General features: G+C 51.2%; 1 protein-coding gene across 1 annotated transcript in view; it reads right to left on the bottom strand.

The window, feature by feature from the left end:
* ZNF362 (zinc finger protein 362) overlaps nt 1-13115 on the bottom strand; it is a 50525-nt gene extending 37410 nt beyond the window's left edge. Inside the window, 3 exon segments of the mRNA XM_027833525.3 lie at nt 11072-11156; nt 12735-12866; nt 12869-13115. Coding sequence (XP_027689326.2) covers nt 11072-11156; nt 12735-12866; nt 12869-12926 — 275 coding nt within the window. The 5' untranslated portion in view covers nt 12927-13115.
* Nucleotides 13116-15295: the final 2180 nt, after the last annotated feature.

The following is a 15295-nucleotide window of genomic DNA, read 5'->3' as shown; positions in this document are numbered from 1 at the left end:
GACAAGGGGATGGCCCAGCAGCGCTCTCGTATATTACTCAGCTAATTACACTGTTATTAGCAAATAATCTACTTGGCAAAACAGGGATTCCATCAGCTCTGCAGCTCATCAGCACATCGATGACATCACTCATCCCCTGTATTGGGAACACATCGGCCAACTGTTCAACCCGCCCTCCCAGGAGTTATGCTTTGTAACAGGAATTATTAAACAGGGAGCTGATGGCCACTCTTACAGCTCAATGCACAGCTATCCCAAGGCCCGATTCTGCAAACACCTGTGCACCAGAGCAACTAATTACGTGAGTTAGCCCCACTTACTTCGATGGGACAGCTCATGCAAGGGAAGTTGTGGGATAGACCCTTGTTCCTTTAGCCCTGGTCTACACTATGGGGAGGGATGACCTAAGAGACGCAACTTCAGCTACGCGAAGTTCAGCGTAGGTCGACTAGGTTCAGCCGTGAGGACGGCGGCGAGTCGACCGCTGCCGCCTCTCGCAAGCTGGAGTTCCGGAGTCGCGGGGGAACGTGTTTGGGGATCGATTTATCGCGTCTAGACGAGACGCGATAAATCGATCCCCGATCGATCGATCACTACCCGCCCATGGGGGGGATAGTGAAGACCTGCCCTTAGGTTGCAGGGGCGCGGTCTCACAGGTACTTTTCACCATGGCTAATAGATTCAGCAATCAGAGGGGTCATTGCAGCACATGCAGACAGACCTGATCTAGCTAGCGTGGGTACTGACAGCAGAGGCTGGCTGCCTGGGAAGGTACCCAGGGTCCCACGCTGAAGTCCACGCTGTCACAGCTTCACTGTTATTGGGACTCCCGTGAGCTAGATGAAAGCTGGTTTGGGTACGCCTACACATGCTGCATTCACATCCCCAATTGCAGTGCAGACATACCCTCAGCCTTTGGGTTATTGGCGTACATTTTTCAATCCCTGGGCATGACTTTACAGAAAGGCGTATCAGGAGCTGAAATGGTCTATGCTGTATTTCAGGCAGAAAGACAACATCACCGTTCGGTGGTCAGCAGGGAAGGAGAGCACCGAATGGCACAGTTGATGAATACCTCGCCAGACCCCAAACACATTGCTCACCCTGTCTGCGGAGGGCCCGATGCACTCCCAGTTATACCAACATTTAGCTTCACTAACTTGACTCCATATTGTCACACAGAATTTGCCCCAAAATAAGGCACAGAACCACTAGCCCCCCCATGCTTCATTCCTTACATGTCCTGTCTTATTCCCTGTGCAGGGCTCCTGAGGAATTACCAGCATGTGGTTATGCAATTAAAGCCTGTACCATGATGGGCAGAGTTACGGGAGCAGGGACAACCTTTACAATGACATTTCCTGACTGCTGAGCCCTCACTTTACAATCTTAACATTCCCTGAATAGATTTTCATTCAGTCAATTTCCTAGATCTCAGCCCCCAAAGGACCCTCCTGCCCCGATCCCACCCACCCAAAGAAGTCTACAGTGTGGAAGGATTTGTGAGTGAGCAGCAGGTGACTCTGCTTAGCACAAGATGTGCATTCACCCTCTAAGGACATTTACATTCTGAGAATCGTGGCACAATTCAAAAAGAGGACGATCTTGCTTAAAGCACTAACCTAGGACTCCAAACACTTGGGCACAATTTCTGGCTCTGCCAGAGACTGAATGACCTTGGCAAAGTCACTTAGACCCTGATCCATTGAAGTCAATGGGAGCTTTCCCAGTGAGTTCAATGAGCACAGGATCAAGCCTTCAATCTCTTTCGCTTCGCTTTAAACACGAGTTTAAATTCTTTGCGGAATCAGGGTTTTGTGCCTTCGTTCCCCATGTACACAATGGGAATAATACTCCCTCCTCTCTCCTTTGCCTGTATGGACCACAAACTCATGGGAGCCAAGACCTCCATGTACTTTATGCAGCACCTAGCACAACAGGGTTTGATCTCAATTGCTGCCTCTAGGTGGCACCATAATACAAATACGAGCTGCATTTCATTCAGCACACGTTCACATGGTGCTGCCTTATTCCATCCGCACCTTCCAAGAGCGTTCACTCCGCTTTGCAATGCACAGGGCCAAGAGAAGACAACTCTTGTTATTAAAAAATTGCCACTCACATGTCATGTGTATTTTCAATGCTTTACAATTGAACCAAATCAAAATGGATTTTCATCACACCTCTGAAAGGCCGAGTCAGACCTAGGAACTCTCCCCCAGTCGAATTTCATTTTTCAATCCCAACCTGCTGATGTGCCAACACTGTTCAGAAATAAACATCGTTACAGCCTCTTAAAAACAAGGTGGAAATTGTATAATTTTTCCATGACTCAGAAACAGCTGAACCATTTTTGCCCAAACTTTCAACCACAATAAAAATCACCTTTGGGCAGAGAGTGAACGTCTGAGGACAGCATCAACTCGTCAGAATGGAAAGGCTTACACTACAGGAGCGGCTCTGAATTGCATACTCCCATGCTCCCACCGCCATACAATCCCTGCCGCACAAGCCTGACATGGAAACTTGTCTCCATCACCAATACCTGCTTCCCCACCTCCACCGATCTATTTCTGTAGGGTGGCTCGGAGGAGTCAAGCTGCAAAAAAACTGGCTTGGCTTTGCAGGATCTCTCAAGACAGCTGGTAATGAGCACACCAGTATGTTATCGTGGGGTAACCAGTGAGCTCCAGGCTGCATAGACTGGCTTTTATTATTGTAGGGTTGGTTGTAAACATTGCGGTTGCTGGAAGCTTTTTTTCTTTTTAAGATTAAAATGCAACTTAAAAAAAAAAATCCACAGAAAGGAAGACACAGCCTTTGCAAACAGAGAAAGACCCTCCAGAAGGGTTGCTGTATGGGCCTGACCCCAGAAAGGGAGGTCTCTTTAATAATGCTGCTGCTACGATGGCCAAACCTGTAATGTTTGGAGATCTACAAACCTGCCAAGAAGAATCATCAAAACAGAACAACAATGTCAAGCAATCGATTTCTGTCCCAGCTCTATTTTACAGTATTTCATTTAGAACAGATGGGATTGCCCCCCCTCCCACCACAGGCTGAAAAGATTGAGGCTCAGCTTAGATTTGGGGGGAGGGAGATGTATATGTGTGGGGGGGGGGAGGGGAGGGTCTAGAGGTAAATAAAACAGATGGAAGATATATGAATTCCCTCTCTATATTTCCAGCTAAATATGAAAAATGGAAGCTGACACACAGCAAAAAAAGCCATTAAAATGGAAATGATAAAGGGTGGGAAGCACTGCAGGAGATACCTCCCCCAGGCCGGCGGGAGATGCTGCAGCTCACAGCGCCCCCTCGGCCTCTCTCGCCCACACCCAGCACCGCCACTGGCCGCACCACTCAGGCAGGGCACCCCAGCCACCGGACTGCTCTGAAAAGCCAGCCCTGCCACTGGCAGTCAGGAGAGATGGGCCCAGGCGGCGTCTTTCCACAAGAGAGCCCCAAATGCCTGGCATGGCCAGCGCCCGGTGCCACGCACCCTCCGTCTACAACACACGTAGGGGAGCGGGAGGCAGGAAGTAAGCCCAGGCCATTAGGCACGCAGAGACAGGCAGAGAGATGCACGCTCACAGGGACGCGCTCAGAGTCAGGCAGGGTCACGCACACACACAAAGCAGACACAGGCATGCACACACTTAGGTATGCATAGCGAGGCATGGACAGGCGTGCGAGCTTCCACCCACGACGGGATCAGCTCCTCACCCTGCCTATTCTCAAGGCAGACACAGCATTGCTGAGAACTCAGTGCACCCTGTAGGACCCTGGCTCTCGCCTCCTCGCTCCCAACTGGAGTCCCAACCCCGAGCCATCCTCCCACCCGCAGCCTGCCTCTGCTGAGCGGGCTGGACTAGCCAGGCACAGAAGGAAACAGCCCTGCTGCTGGAAAGGCCGAAGCTGGGGCCAAGCAGTTCTTTTTCCGGGGTTGCTGGCTGTCGGCTGCCCCAGGATCCTCCAGAGTGGGAGCAGTGCAGGGCACTAGCCTCATGGAAGCCACAGCCAGGACAGAAGAGAGCCACATGGGGGAACTGCCCACGGGGGATTCCTGGGTTCCAGGGACACCTGAGCTGTCCTTCACCCACGGCTCCTGAGCGGCTCATCTACGAGCTCAGCTCCTGCCCCTCCCTACACACAGGGGGACGGGCCCTGGAGTCCTCGCTGCCTGTGAGATGCTCCCAGACAGGAGCCATGGGCAAGGCCGGCACTCTCCGTGGCAGCCTTCAGGATGCAGGGGAAGGGGCTCCTGAGAGCCAGGCCTGGGGGAGGGAAGCAAGCTGCAGTGTGGGGGGATGTGGCTGCCCCTGCAGAGAGCAGAGCTCATGCTGGGGCTGGAGACTGCACGCTCTAGCCCGTGGAGGGAGCGGCCCCATCACAAGGGGACAGCATTGCTCCGTAGAGACAGAGGCTGATCTTTTCTGCTGAGCACAGAGGGCAAACTGGGGGCAGGATGCTCCTAAAGCAGGGGGCCAGTAGGAATCGCTGGATAAAGAAGCATTCAAGCCCCGAAGTCCAGATAGCATGGATACTTGCCCCAGGCCTGGCACAGGTGGGCATGGGAGATCTCGCCTCCCTATGCCTCACCCAGACACCCAGGCGGGCAAGGACACAGATCTGCTCCCAGGTCTTCACTCAGTGACTGGGAGGTAGATAACAGACAGAGCACTGCAGAAAACCAGCCCCTCAGGACAGGGCAACAGCTGGGGAGAGGGAACCTAGGGTAGCCACAGGGAGTTTGGAAGCATTCTGGGTAGCAGGGGGAAAAGGGGTGTGGAAAACAGCACTGATAGGGCCCGGAGTTAGGAGAATGGTTTGCAGGCAGGGCATAAGAGAGGACCCGTGGTGGCCCCAGGCTATGGGGTCTGGGTGGAAGTCATGGATCCAGGGTGGGAGGGGAGTTCAGATAAGGCAGCTGCAGCAGAGGGGACCTGTTGCAGCCCCAGGGCAGTGGTGTGAATAGAAGCCCCAAGGCAAGAGAGTGTGGAAAGCAGCTGGCACAAGGGGATCTACACAGCCCCAGGGGAGGGAAGGGGAGGGGATGGAGCCCTGGTAAGGGGTTCAGAAGGCAGCTGCAGCAGAGGGACCTGTCATGGCCCCGCAAAGGGAAGACGTTATGTGCACTCGCGTTTCAGTACTCACAGGCTGGCCTCAGAAGCCAGGTGGCCGCAGCTGCCTGGGGAGACGTGTAGATGATGCTCCAGGCTGGCGGAGGTGGACGATCCCTCCTGGCGCAGGCGGGCAAAAGCCCCAGTCCCAGAAGCACACTAGCCTTCACCAATTCCTACCACTGCCGTTAACACAAGCTACACTTCTATCGGGGACTCCTCTACTTTTGCAGCCCCCTGTGTCTCGTCTTTGCTGAAATAAAAAGAAACAAGAGATTCTTTTCATGGAAACTGCAAGGCAGCACATGGCTGCGTATGCTCCTGACTAGTGGAGTCGTCACAGCAGGAGAGGCTGAGACACCGGTACCACTGACCCATCCAGCCACCTCTGGGGGGAAGGTGGCAGCTGATTAACAGCACCCAGTAGCCCTACGCAACAGCTGGGGGCAAGGAAGGAAGAGCCTGTATCTGTTTTAAACTGCAGGGGGATCTAGGGGGGCAGGGAGAAACTATCCCCAGCTGCAGTCTGGCCAGGACACCTGGACGAAACACACCGCTCCTGGGGAAAGTGCCATGGGATCTTTAACAGAACTTGGGGCTGTCTTTTGCATGGCAGGCTGTGTCAACAGAGCATCCCTGAGCACCATGCAGGAGCTCATCAGCACGGACTCAGAGAAGCCAATGCGATTTCCTGTGGCACAGCGCTCCGGAGTCCACACCAGAGCACTGAGAAAGGGGTGAGCCACCGACTGAATTGCTAGTGAGCAGCAACCCCAGGCCACAGCCAGTCCAGGGAAAGAAGGGAGGATGTAAAACCGTAGGGATGGGGGAATGGGATCTGTAGTCCCATTTCCGTGGAGACGTTGAGATGCCCGGCCTGAACAAGCACTGACCCAGCTTCTCTCTGGGACTCGGAACTGGGCTAACTCACTGACAGCAGATCATGCTCATTCAAATGCCACATGCCCAAAGCACCAGTTCCAAAGCACCACCCATCAGCTCCCAAAAATGCTCCTGTTTGTTCCCTGCTGTGGGCACAGCAGGGCGAGGAAAAGCCTCGGAAGTCAGTAGGAATACCACAAACAAGCGGTCACAAGCAGGCTACCGCCCCAGCCCTCTCCACAGCAGCACTGGGCTCCCGTGACCAGACCCCAGCCAGAGCCATGCCTACCAATACCCCAAAGCAGGTGCCCCCTCCCCCCCCCCCCCCAGCACTGCCAACACATTTCTTGCAGCCTTTTCTCTGCACTCCATCCATCAGCTCAGTCCCTTCTCTCTCCCCACACCACTCACACCCTCTGCAAGTTCTCACCCTATCCAAGAAGAGACTGATCCAGTGGTTACGACAGAGGACTAGATATCAGGACTCCTAGGTTCCATTCCCAGCTCTCCCACTGACTCACTGCGCAACCATTGGCAAGTCACTGTCCTGCTCTGTGCCTCGTTTTCACCACTGGTAAAATGGGGATAACGATTGTGACCTTACCTCATTGTGGGGCTTCAGCTCTTCACTCCATGTAAAGCACTGGGGGAACCCCAGGAAGAATGGGCTGAATATCACTCTCCTCCCCACTTCCCCCCATTCGGAGCTCAGCCCCAGGCAGAAGTGAGTGGGATGGGGAGTGGAGGGAGAATTGGCTTACTCTCCTGAAAGGGATTTGTATCAGAGTTTTAATTTTTCCCAGAGCGCCACGATTTTGGCAGCCAGCATTCAACAAGGCTGTACGATCCTTGCGAACAGGCACAGGGAGGAATGGTTCACCTTGGGAGTGAATTGGCCTTCCCAAATTAGCCTTCAGCTATGGTGGCCTTGGCACTGGGAAGCCCTTTCTGCAATGGGAACTCGTGGCCTCCTGAAAGCAGCTGATGAGGAGACACCATGTGGCTCTCTATGGCAATGGCTGTGAAATCACACGAGAGGTCCTCTTCCTACATACACAACAACCCTACTTCTCCCATGCAGAAGGAATTTATACCAAGGCAGAGACACCAGAAAGAATAACAGCCACGAAACCAAAAACAGAATCCCAGCCAGAAAACCCGGGGGAACAAGTCTAAAAACCCAGCCTCAAGATCTTACTTTTCGGAAGAAGCAGTCGTGGGGATCCTGCACCAGAAGAATTCCACCGAAGATGGAACCAAATTAAGCCCTGTGTTTCTGCCCCCTGAAGGTGTTTTCATTCCGATTTCCTCTCCTGATCAAAACCGATAAAAGCCCCAAAACAAACTCCCTCCCCCTCTCATGCGCCCACCTCCTCCCTGACAGCTGGGTGCATTCCCAGCCCCCTGGCAATGTAGAGGTCTTCAGCAGCTCCCCTACAAGGGGTAAGGGGCCCTGTCACCCACGCACCCACTCCTCCCCTACTTCTGGAGGCCACCACCACCAGTGTACCATACACGATCAGAAAAGCCCCAAAGCCGGAGCCATCTCCTTGTGCCGCCTTGAGCACGTACATGAGCCTGCTGCCAGCATACTGGCTCCTCAAGCCCTTGCCAGACCTCTCCGGCACCTCTGGGGAGAGTTTTTAAAAACAAACACACACAAGGCAGCTCTTGGGGGGATCACAGACCAGACTGGAGGCTGACACAACCCTAATAGCCACAGCACAAACACAGGCTAGCGAGAAAACTCACCTGCTGTAGGTGGCCCATCAGGACTAGGACAAGGCAGTGGTTTTGTCGGTCTTGGGCACTCCCATGGCCCCCCATCACTGCAGTCTCTGAGCACCTCACAAGCGTTAGTGGATCTGTTCTCACACCCGCTGTGAGGCAGGGCCAGGCTAATAGCACCCGCCCCGCTGAACAGAGGGGAACGTAGGCACAGAGGCTCAAGACCACCCAGGGAGTCTGTGGCAGTGCCAGGAATCAAACTCCTGTCTCTCAAGCCTCAGGCTGGCCCCCTCACCGCCAGGCCATGCTCCAGCTCCCCTTTGGCAGGCAGAGGCCCACATTCTCGGGGTGGTGTGAGGCGCCAGGCTGGGACAGCTGTGGACGCTGCAGATCAGGACTGAAGGACGCTGGCAGAGCTTGCACAGCACTGCCCACGCTACCCCCATCGCTAATGGTTGTGTTAACCCTGGTTCGCACCAGCAAGGACGCCTCTATTTCCAGAGCTTTAGAAGAGTTGCCCTCTCCACGTGCACACCTCGCAAATCACAGAAACTAAGAGCGCCCTCTTGGGCACGAACCAATCCTTCCCGCTTTGGCTGAGGGAGCCTAGCGCAACAGGGCCCTGATCCTGAATCTGGCTTCCTGTAATACAGGAATGCCTCCACCACAAACCACATGGAACACACGCTGTGCAGACGACTGGCTCCCAGTGACCTCCAGAAAGACTTGTGAATCTTACAATGTGGGAGTGACCAGACCCCCTCCCACCCTGTCTGCCCCAGTTCTTCTGCCCTCACAGTTTGTAAGGAGAGAAAACAAACACACAGACCGAGGAGCAAAGGGGACATGAGACAATAAGGTACAATTGAGGCGAATGGCCTCCCTTACAACGTGTATATGGAAAATTGTGTCAGCGCCAGCACTGGGAAAATGTGACTATCCAGCACAGGGTGAAATGGCCAGTCTCTGCCCACACTGTTTATTAGGAAAATCAAGGCCCGGGAAAAGGCATGCAGCACGATTCCTGTATTTGCTTCAGATGCGTTTGAAAGATGGGGAAAATCTGCAGCCAGAGGTTGAAGCTGGTTAGTTAGCAGAGCTATGGAGGCACACAGGCAAAGAGCACAGTTCAGGGCTACCATCCTCAGAGCTAAAAGAAAAGGAGGACTTGTGACACCTTAGAGACTAACCAATTTATTTGAGCATAAGCTTTTGTGAGCTACAGCTCACTTCATCGGATGCATCTCTAAGTCTCTAAAGTGCCACAAGTCCTCCTTTTCTTTTTGCGAACACAGACTAACACGGCTGCTACTCTGAAACCCATCCTCAGAGCTGGCGCAGCTGCAGGGTTTCTAATGCAGAGGCTCAGAGCGCAAGAGAACTGAATGGTGAGGTTTTGTGTTTAAAATCCATTTACCTGCCACATTAAGCTCTGGGTTGAATTCGCCAGTGTCAAAGCATTGGGGTTGGCAGCAGGAGGCATCCAACAGGTGGTGAATAGTTAGGAGAAAGCAGAGGCCTAACTAGACCCTTTCTACCAGCAGACACAGCAAGACTGGCAGGGGTGACCTACAATAGCCACAAGACTCAGCAGCCACTGAGGGGAACCTGAGACACCAGCAGGCCCCATCAAGAGTATCAGACTAAAATAAAAGCAAAGCTACAAAGCTCAGAGCATTTGCCCAGCTCCTGAGGTCTGGCGCCTCTGCTCTAGACCCCAAAGTCAGACTTGCATATCCCTGAACAAGTTCAGTGCATGGCACCAACAAGCTCTGGTGGAGGCCCAGTCCACACCAGGGAAGATTTATAGAATGAAAGTGACTTATCCCAGGAGAGATGTTACTGGAATGCTGTGCATTTCCACTCCAGAATGGCCGATCACAAAGCAGGGATCCAAGAACTACTGGGTCCTAATCCCAGCCCTCACACCGATTCCCTCTGGCTGCAGCACCATTTACTCCTGGTGTATCTCCACTGGCAACAGCAGAAGCACTGGTACGAACCGGGTAAGGCTGGCTAACACCATACTGTCAAGGTCAGACAATAAGCCGCTAAAAACACCTGAGCCCTGTCTACACTAGTGCTTCTACCAGTACTACCAGCAAAGCTGCTCCCCGGTGAGTTATGATTTATATATTTATTTATTTATAATACAACATGGGTGTAAAACACTACTGGAGCAGAATGACAGAGCAAGGGTGTATCACACTCAAGGTGTTACTATTTCTGTGCTACTGTAATAGAAATAAATAACACCACCACCCCACATCAACAAGGAAGTGTAAACGCTTAGTGGAATCAGAGTGCACAGGCCAAAGGGAAATCTTCATTACAGCGCCCTCTCTGCCAAAGCAAACCCTCCAGTTTAGCCCTGTTCTCTCCCCTCGGGTGCTCCCCGGAAAGTTAACACACACACACAGGCATTTCTATCACACTCCTGACAAGGCAGAACTCCTGCCTAAGCCCTGAACATTACAACAACAAAGCCATCTAAGAAGTCCACACCATGTTAGTGTCTAGCTCTGGGCACCAGGCCTCGTTAGCAATTTGCATCACCACAAAAACTTCCCTGCACGCAGAATTTTTGTGCTAATTAGGAAAGCGTCTTTTGGACACATCAAATTCCCAATGCTCACTGCTGACACAGCAGAAATCAGGACAGTGGGTGAAGTTACAATGCCATGTTATCTAGCAACAGGGTGTGTAGATGCAGCACGGTAGTTCTCCACAGCTGCACAGTGCATAGATAACACCACCAACACTTAGCACTTGTAGAGGCCCTTTTCATCCAGAGAGCTCGAGGCGCTTTACAAAGAGACAAGTATCACTGTACCAGTCTTACATATGGGGAAACTGAGGTCCAGAGAAGTTAAATGACTTGCCCAGGTCCCACAGGAAGTTGGTAGCAGAACTGGGACTAGAACCCACATCCACCGATTCCCAGCTCTGTGACAGACAGACAGACAGACATTATACACACATGCACTTGTGGGTAATGTTTAGATGTGCTGATGGCTAACTTGCAGTTTGATGTACTTCTGCAGTTGAGGAAGGTGTTTTGTTTCATTCCAAATAGTTTTTTCAGACAGCTTTAGGATCAAGATTTGAACAATCCACAGACTTCAATGAAAAGGATTCCTAGAGGGGCTGGATCCAGCAATCAGCAGGAAGCCCTCAATGGACATTCACCAAGGTCCACATGTGGGCGGCTTGGGAAGATCTCCAGCATGGACATGGGGTCTGACTTGTCACAGCCCTACTTTTGAACAGCTTCATGCACTTTGGTGGGTTACTAAGACACACAGAAATCTGTCATTGAGCATAACTCAGTGCGCCCACCTCTGTATGTACTGTCGGTGCTTCCCCTGACATCTGTCCATCTCCAGAGATAGCAGAGCACAGATGTTGCGCGCAAGGTGTTGTTCTATAGGGGACAAGGAGGACAACTTCACACACACCCCAATACACACATCCCAAATACACAGAAAACACCCCGGAAATGAGCCCAGAAAGACACACCTGGGGACAACAGATACTGCCTTCAAACTAACACATCCCTGGGAATGCCGCATTCTCTTCAGAGAAAATAAACGAAGGGCCAAATTTCTCCCTGTCGTAGCTCCCCAGAAGTCAGAGGAGTTATCCCAGGAACAGGACTGGACTAAACTATTTAGGAATATTTGGACAAAAGCAGAACCAGCCGTAGGGCTGGGGCCAGATTTCATCCACCCCCCCTCCAATCTTCTAAATCAGAATTTAAAAAACTTTTGCCTCTTCCCCAAAATGTGACTTTAGTTTCAGCTGACCCATCTGCTATCAGTCACAGAACAGCTCAAACAGGCAGCTGAGAAATTGTCCTTCACTTTTCCAAGACGGGCAGCAAATAAAAGTGCAAGATTACAATACCATATAAGAAGGATGTGTGCTCTTGACTACACTTGGTACAATACTTCTGAACGAGCAGCTTGTCTAAAAATAAATAATTTATATCCTCGAATACTTCTCCTAGTCTGACTCCCTTTTAAAGATTCTAGAACAGACCGTATGTACAATCCAACATGCACTTCACATTAGGTGTGTATTCGAGTAAGTGCATGTACACACGATGCACACAGCACACGCTAAATACATGTTCACATATGCACAGACCTCTCCAGACAACGGCACGAAAAATTGTGTCAGTTTCTAAAACTGCAGATTCCACACTCTGAAAACACCACATTCCTGCTAAAGTGCAATTGCAAAATACTCCTGGTTAAACATTCCGCTTAGAATATTGCCTTCCATCGAAATTAAAAAAACAAACACTTTTTCATTACCACCCCCCAAAAACTGAATCCCTTTTAACCAACACGCAACATTCACAACAATCTGTTTTTTAAAAAAATAGCTACATTCAGATTCAATTAACTTTTCCATTAAATAATCCAAAGGGAGAAAGAGAAAATACAGAGCAGGGTTTTTCACTGCGTTTTTGTTTTTAAAAGGCTGTTTAAAAAAACTTTTGCATAAGTTAACTTTAAATCTTAAGCCCCCTTCCACAGAAATGTTTGACTGTTTCCTTTTTTAAAAATCCAATTACATTGTATCCCCCCCGTGCAAGCGAAGATCTTTGCAACAACACAAAAACGCAAAGCAAAGAAAAAAACACCCCTTTAGGTGCCCCTTTTGCCTTTCAGCTGCCTCTCCCACATTCTCAGACAGTTTTATTAAAATTTTCAGACAAAAGAAAAACAAAAATGGCAGCCTGGCTTATTTTTAAAACAGGACAGGGACGCCATATTCTGCAGATCTGCAAAAAAAGACAGAAATCTGAGGCTTGGCCACTCAAAAACAATCAGGCAGCTGCAAAGTGCAAAGGGAAAGCTCCATTTGCAATCCGTCTATTTGCATTAAGCCCCATGAATCATTGTTTACCGGAGAATTGCACCAAAGGGGTTTTTTGAATAACCCGGCTTTAAAAAAAAAAAAAAAAAAAAAAAAAAGCAGACACTTCCTATACCAACAATCATGCTCCCTTGGCGAATTGCAATCCAGCCAGCGATCCGTCTGCAAGGAAGAAAATGAGCTCCCCCCTTTAGCTTCCTCTCTTCCTCCTCCTCCTCCTCCTCAACCCGCCCAGGCTTTAGTGCGGGGGGGGCACTGAAAAGACAGAGCCCCCCACGCAGCCGACACTCATCGGGATCAAATGCATGCATCAGATTTAAAAAAAAAAAGGGAGAGAGAGGGGGAAAAGCCCCTCCAGCCCTCCTCTTGCCGGACTCCAGCAGCCGGAGCCCGAGCCCAGCGGCGCTCGCCGGAGACTGGCATGCGATTGCAGTTTGCAAAGGAGACCAAGAGCGACATGCAACTTTTTCTTGCGACCCCATCTTAAAAAAATCCCCCCCCTCTTTGCGGCTCCCCCTCCATGCTCCTTTCTTAGCAGGGAGCCCCCACCCCCGCCCCCACGGCTCTCCTGGGGGGAGGGTTGTTGCATACAGACCTTGGTTTGCCTTAACTGCAGGTTTTTTGGATTTTGTTTTGGTTTTTGGCAAACAGACATAAAAAAAGAACCCGCGTCCCCCGCCCGCCCCCCGCCCCGAGCCGCGCTTGGGATGGTCTTTGCCGTGTCTGAAAGGCTCAGTTCAAACCTTCCGGGTCGCCTGCCGTTCACTTCTGGGTTCCGCGAGCACCAGAGCCGCGCAGCTCCAGCCGCCGCGGTCGGAAGTGCACGGACCCCCTTTGGGGGGGAGGTTTCGGGGGGTTCTTCTCCTCCTCCCTCTCCGCTGGTGTCTGGGAGCCTCCTCGCCCCCCCCATCCCTCCTTCCGGAGCCTGGCAGAGAGCTCCCAAAAATGGGCAGACACAATATTCTAGTAAGAGATGGGGGAGGGAGCCTTTGGGAAAGAAAACGGGGGGGGGGGGGGGAGCTGGTGCTGCGAGCGGGGGAGACGGGGGGCTGCAGCCGAGCAGTGCCCCGGCAGAGTTTGCAGGGCTGTGGAGGCCGGGCTTGGCTCCCCCTCCCAGTCTCTTGACTCTCCTTGATTATCCCCCCCCCCCCCCCCCCAAAAAAAAAAAAAAAAAAAAAGTTGCCCAGTGTTTCCCTTCCTGGCCCTAGAGCCAAAGCCGACCACAGCGGAGCGCTGATCTGTCACCTCGCCCCGAGTCTTGGGAAGCCAGGATTGTGCACGGTTCTCCATGTCGCCTCCTGATGCACCATGAGAACAGTTCGCTTTGCATGACAATAGCCCCCCTTTTCCGCAGCGCCTAAAGCGCTTCACCAAAGAGGGGAAGTGAACACGCTCTTGGCGAGCACAGCCCTGTTCTTTCTGCGAATAGGACTAACAGGGCTGCTACGCTGGGACACCCTTTGTGACTGTCCTACAGCACTAGCAGAGTGGGGGCCTGGGCCACTGCTAGTACCTAAATAATCATTCTTATCCCCATTTTTCAGATGGGGAAAATGAGGCACTGAAGCATTTTCTCCACAGGGAGTCAGTGGCAATGTTGGGAATAGAACCCAGGTGTCCTGCCCCCTATTCCCCAGCTCTATTTGAAACATGAGAAAATGCTGCCCATTTTAGTCCTGATGAAAGACGCCCTTCCTGGCACTGTCCCAGCTTCTCTTACTGTTGGAAAGATATAGTCAAAGTAATTTGCATAAATTTTAAAAGTAATTTTCCCTGCACAGTTCTTCATTAGAACCTGCTTGGGAAGTTGGATAGAGAGTTGGGTCCTGGTTCTGCAAAGTCACTCCTGGCAAGCAAACCCACAAGCCCATGCAAAGCCCCATCCACTTTAATTTATGCTTCACATGGGCACAGCCCGCACCCCCCCAAGTGCAGTTCCTTATAGGATTGGGGCCACAGTCTGAATCAGTTTCTCTCTCTCTCTACATTTCCATCACTGCAATATCTGTGCACTGTTATTCATGAGCATTGTATTGGCTTTGTTATTTAGTATTTGTCTAGTGCAAAAAATGTGCTAGCTACCACAGAAGCAGGTGCTAAGCCAGAAAGTTAAGAATCACAGCAAATTATCTTCAAAGGAGCAAAATTCTGTGCCCATCTGCAGCCACATGCTTCCAAATGGGTTCTTTCCTCTGTCGGCTGCTTTGTTACTGTCCATGGGTGCACTGCTTACTGTCCACATGGGGTAGTTATCAGAGGGACATTCTTTGGGGGTGGATGGGCATGGAGCAGGCAGGGTGGCGTTAATTTATTTTATAAGGTTTAAAGAATTCCTTTGGGAAAGACTCTGACCAAAGTAATTATATGCACTTCACTGTGGCAGAGAGAAAGGTAGGTTTCCGTTTGCTTGTTGGAGCATTTTCAGTGTCTGTCTCAGGTTCTCAGCATGCTCACAGCTCCAGCTGTGGGATAGTGGGCTGAGCATGGAGTTGGGCATCCAGAATTAATTAAAAAGTGCTGGATAAGCACAAAATATTATTAGAACCCCATTCTGAGTATCCGCTCAGCTGCCACTTGCTACAGAATGTTCTAATCCATGGGGCATTTTATTTTGTCAAAAGATTTTTAAATCGCCTTTAAAATATGGCTATTGATCACTATGCAATGGATATTTTC

Source organism: Chelonia mydas, chromosome 18 (assembly GCF_015237465.2).
Source record: "Chelonia mydas isolate rCheMyd1 chromosome 18, rCheMyd1.pri.v2, whole genome shotgun sequence".
NCBI classification, from domain to species: Eukaryota; Metazoa; Chordata; order Testudines; family Cheloniidae; genus Chelonia; species Chelonia mydas.
This window is presented reverse-complemented; position numbering and strand designations above follow the sequence as displayed.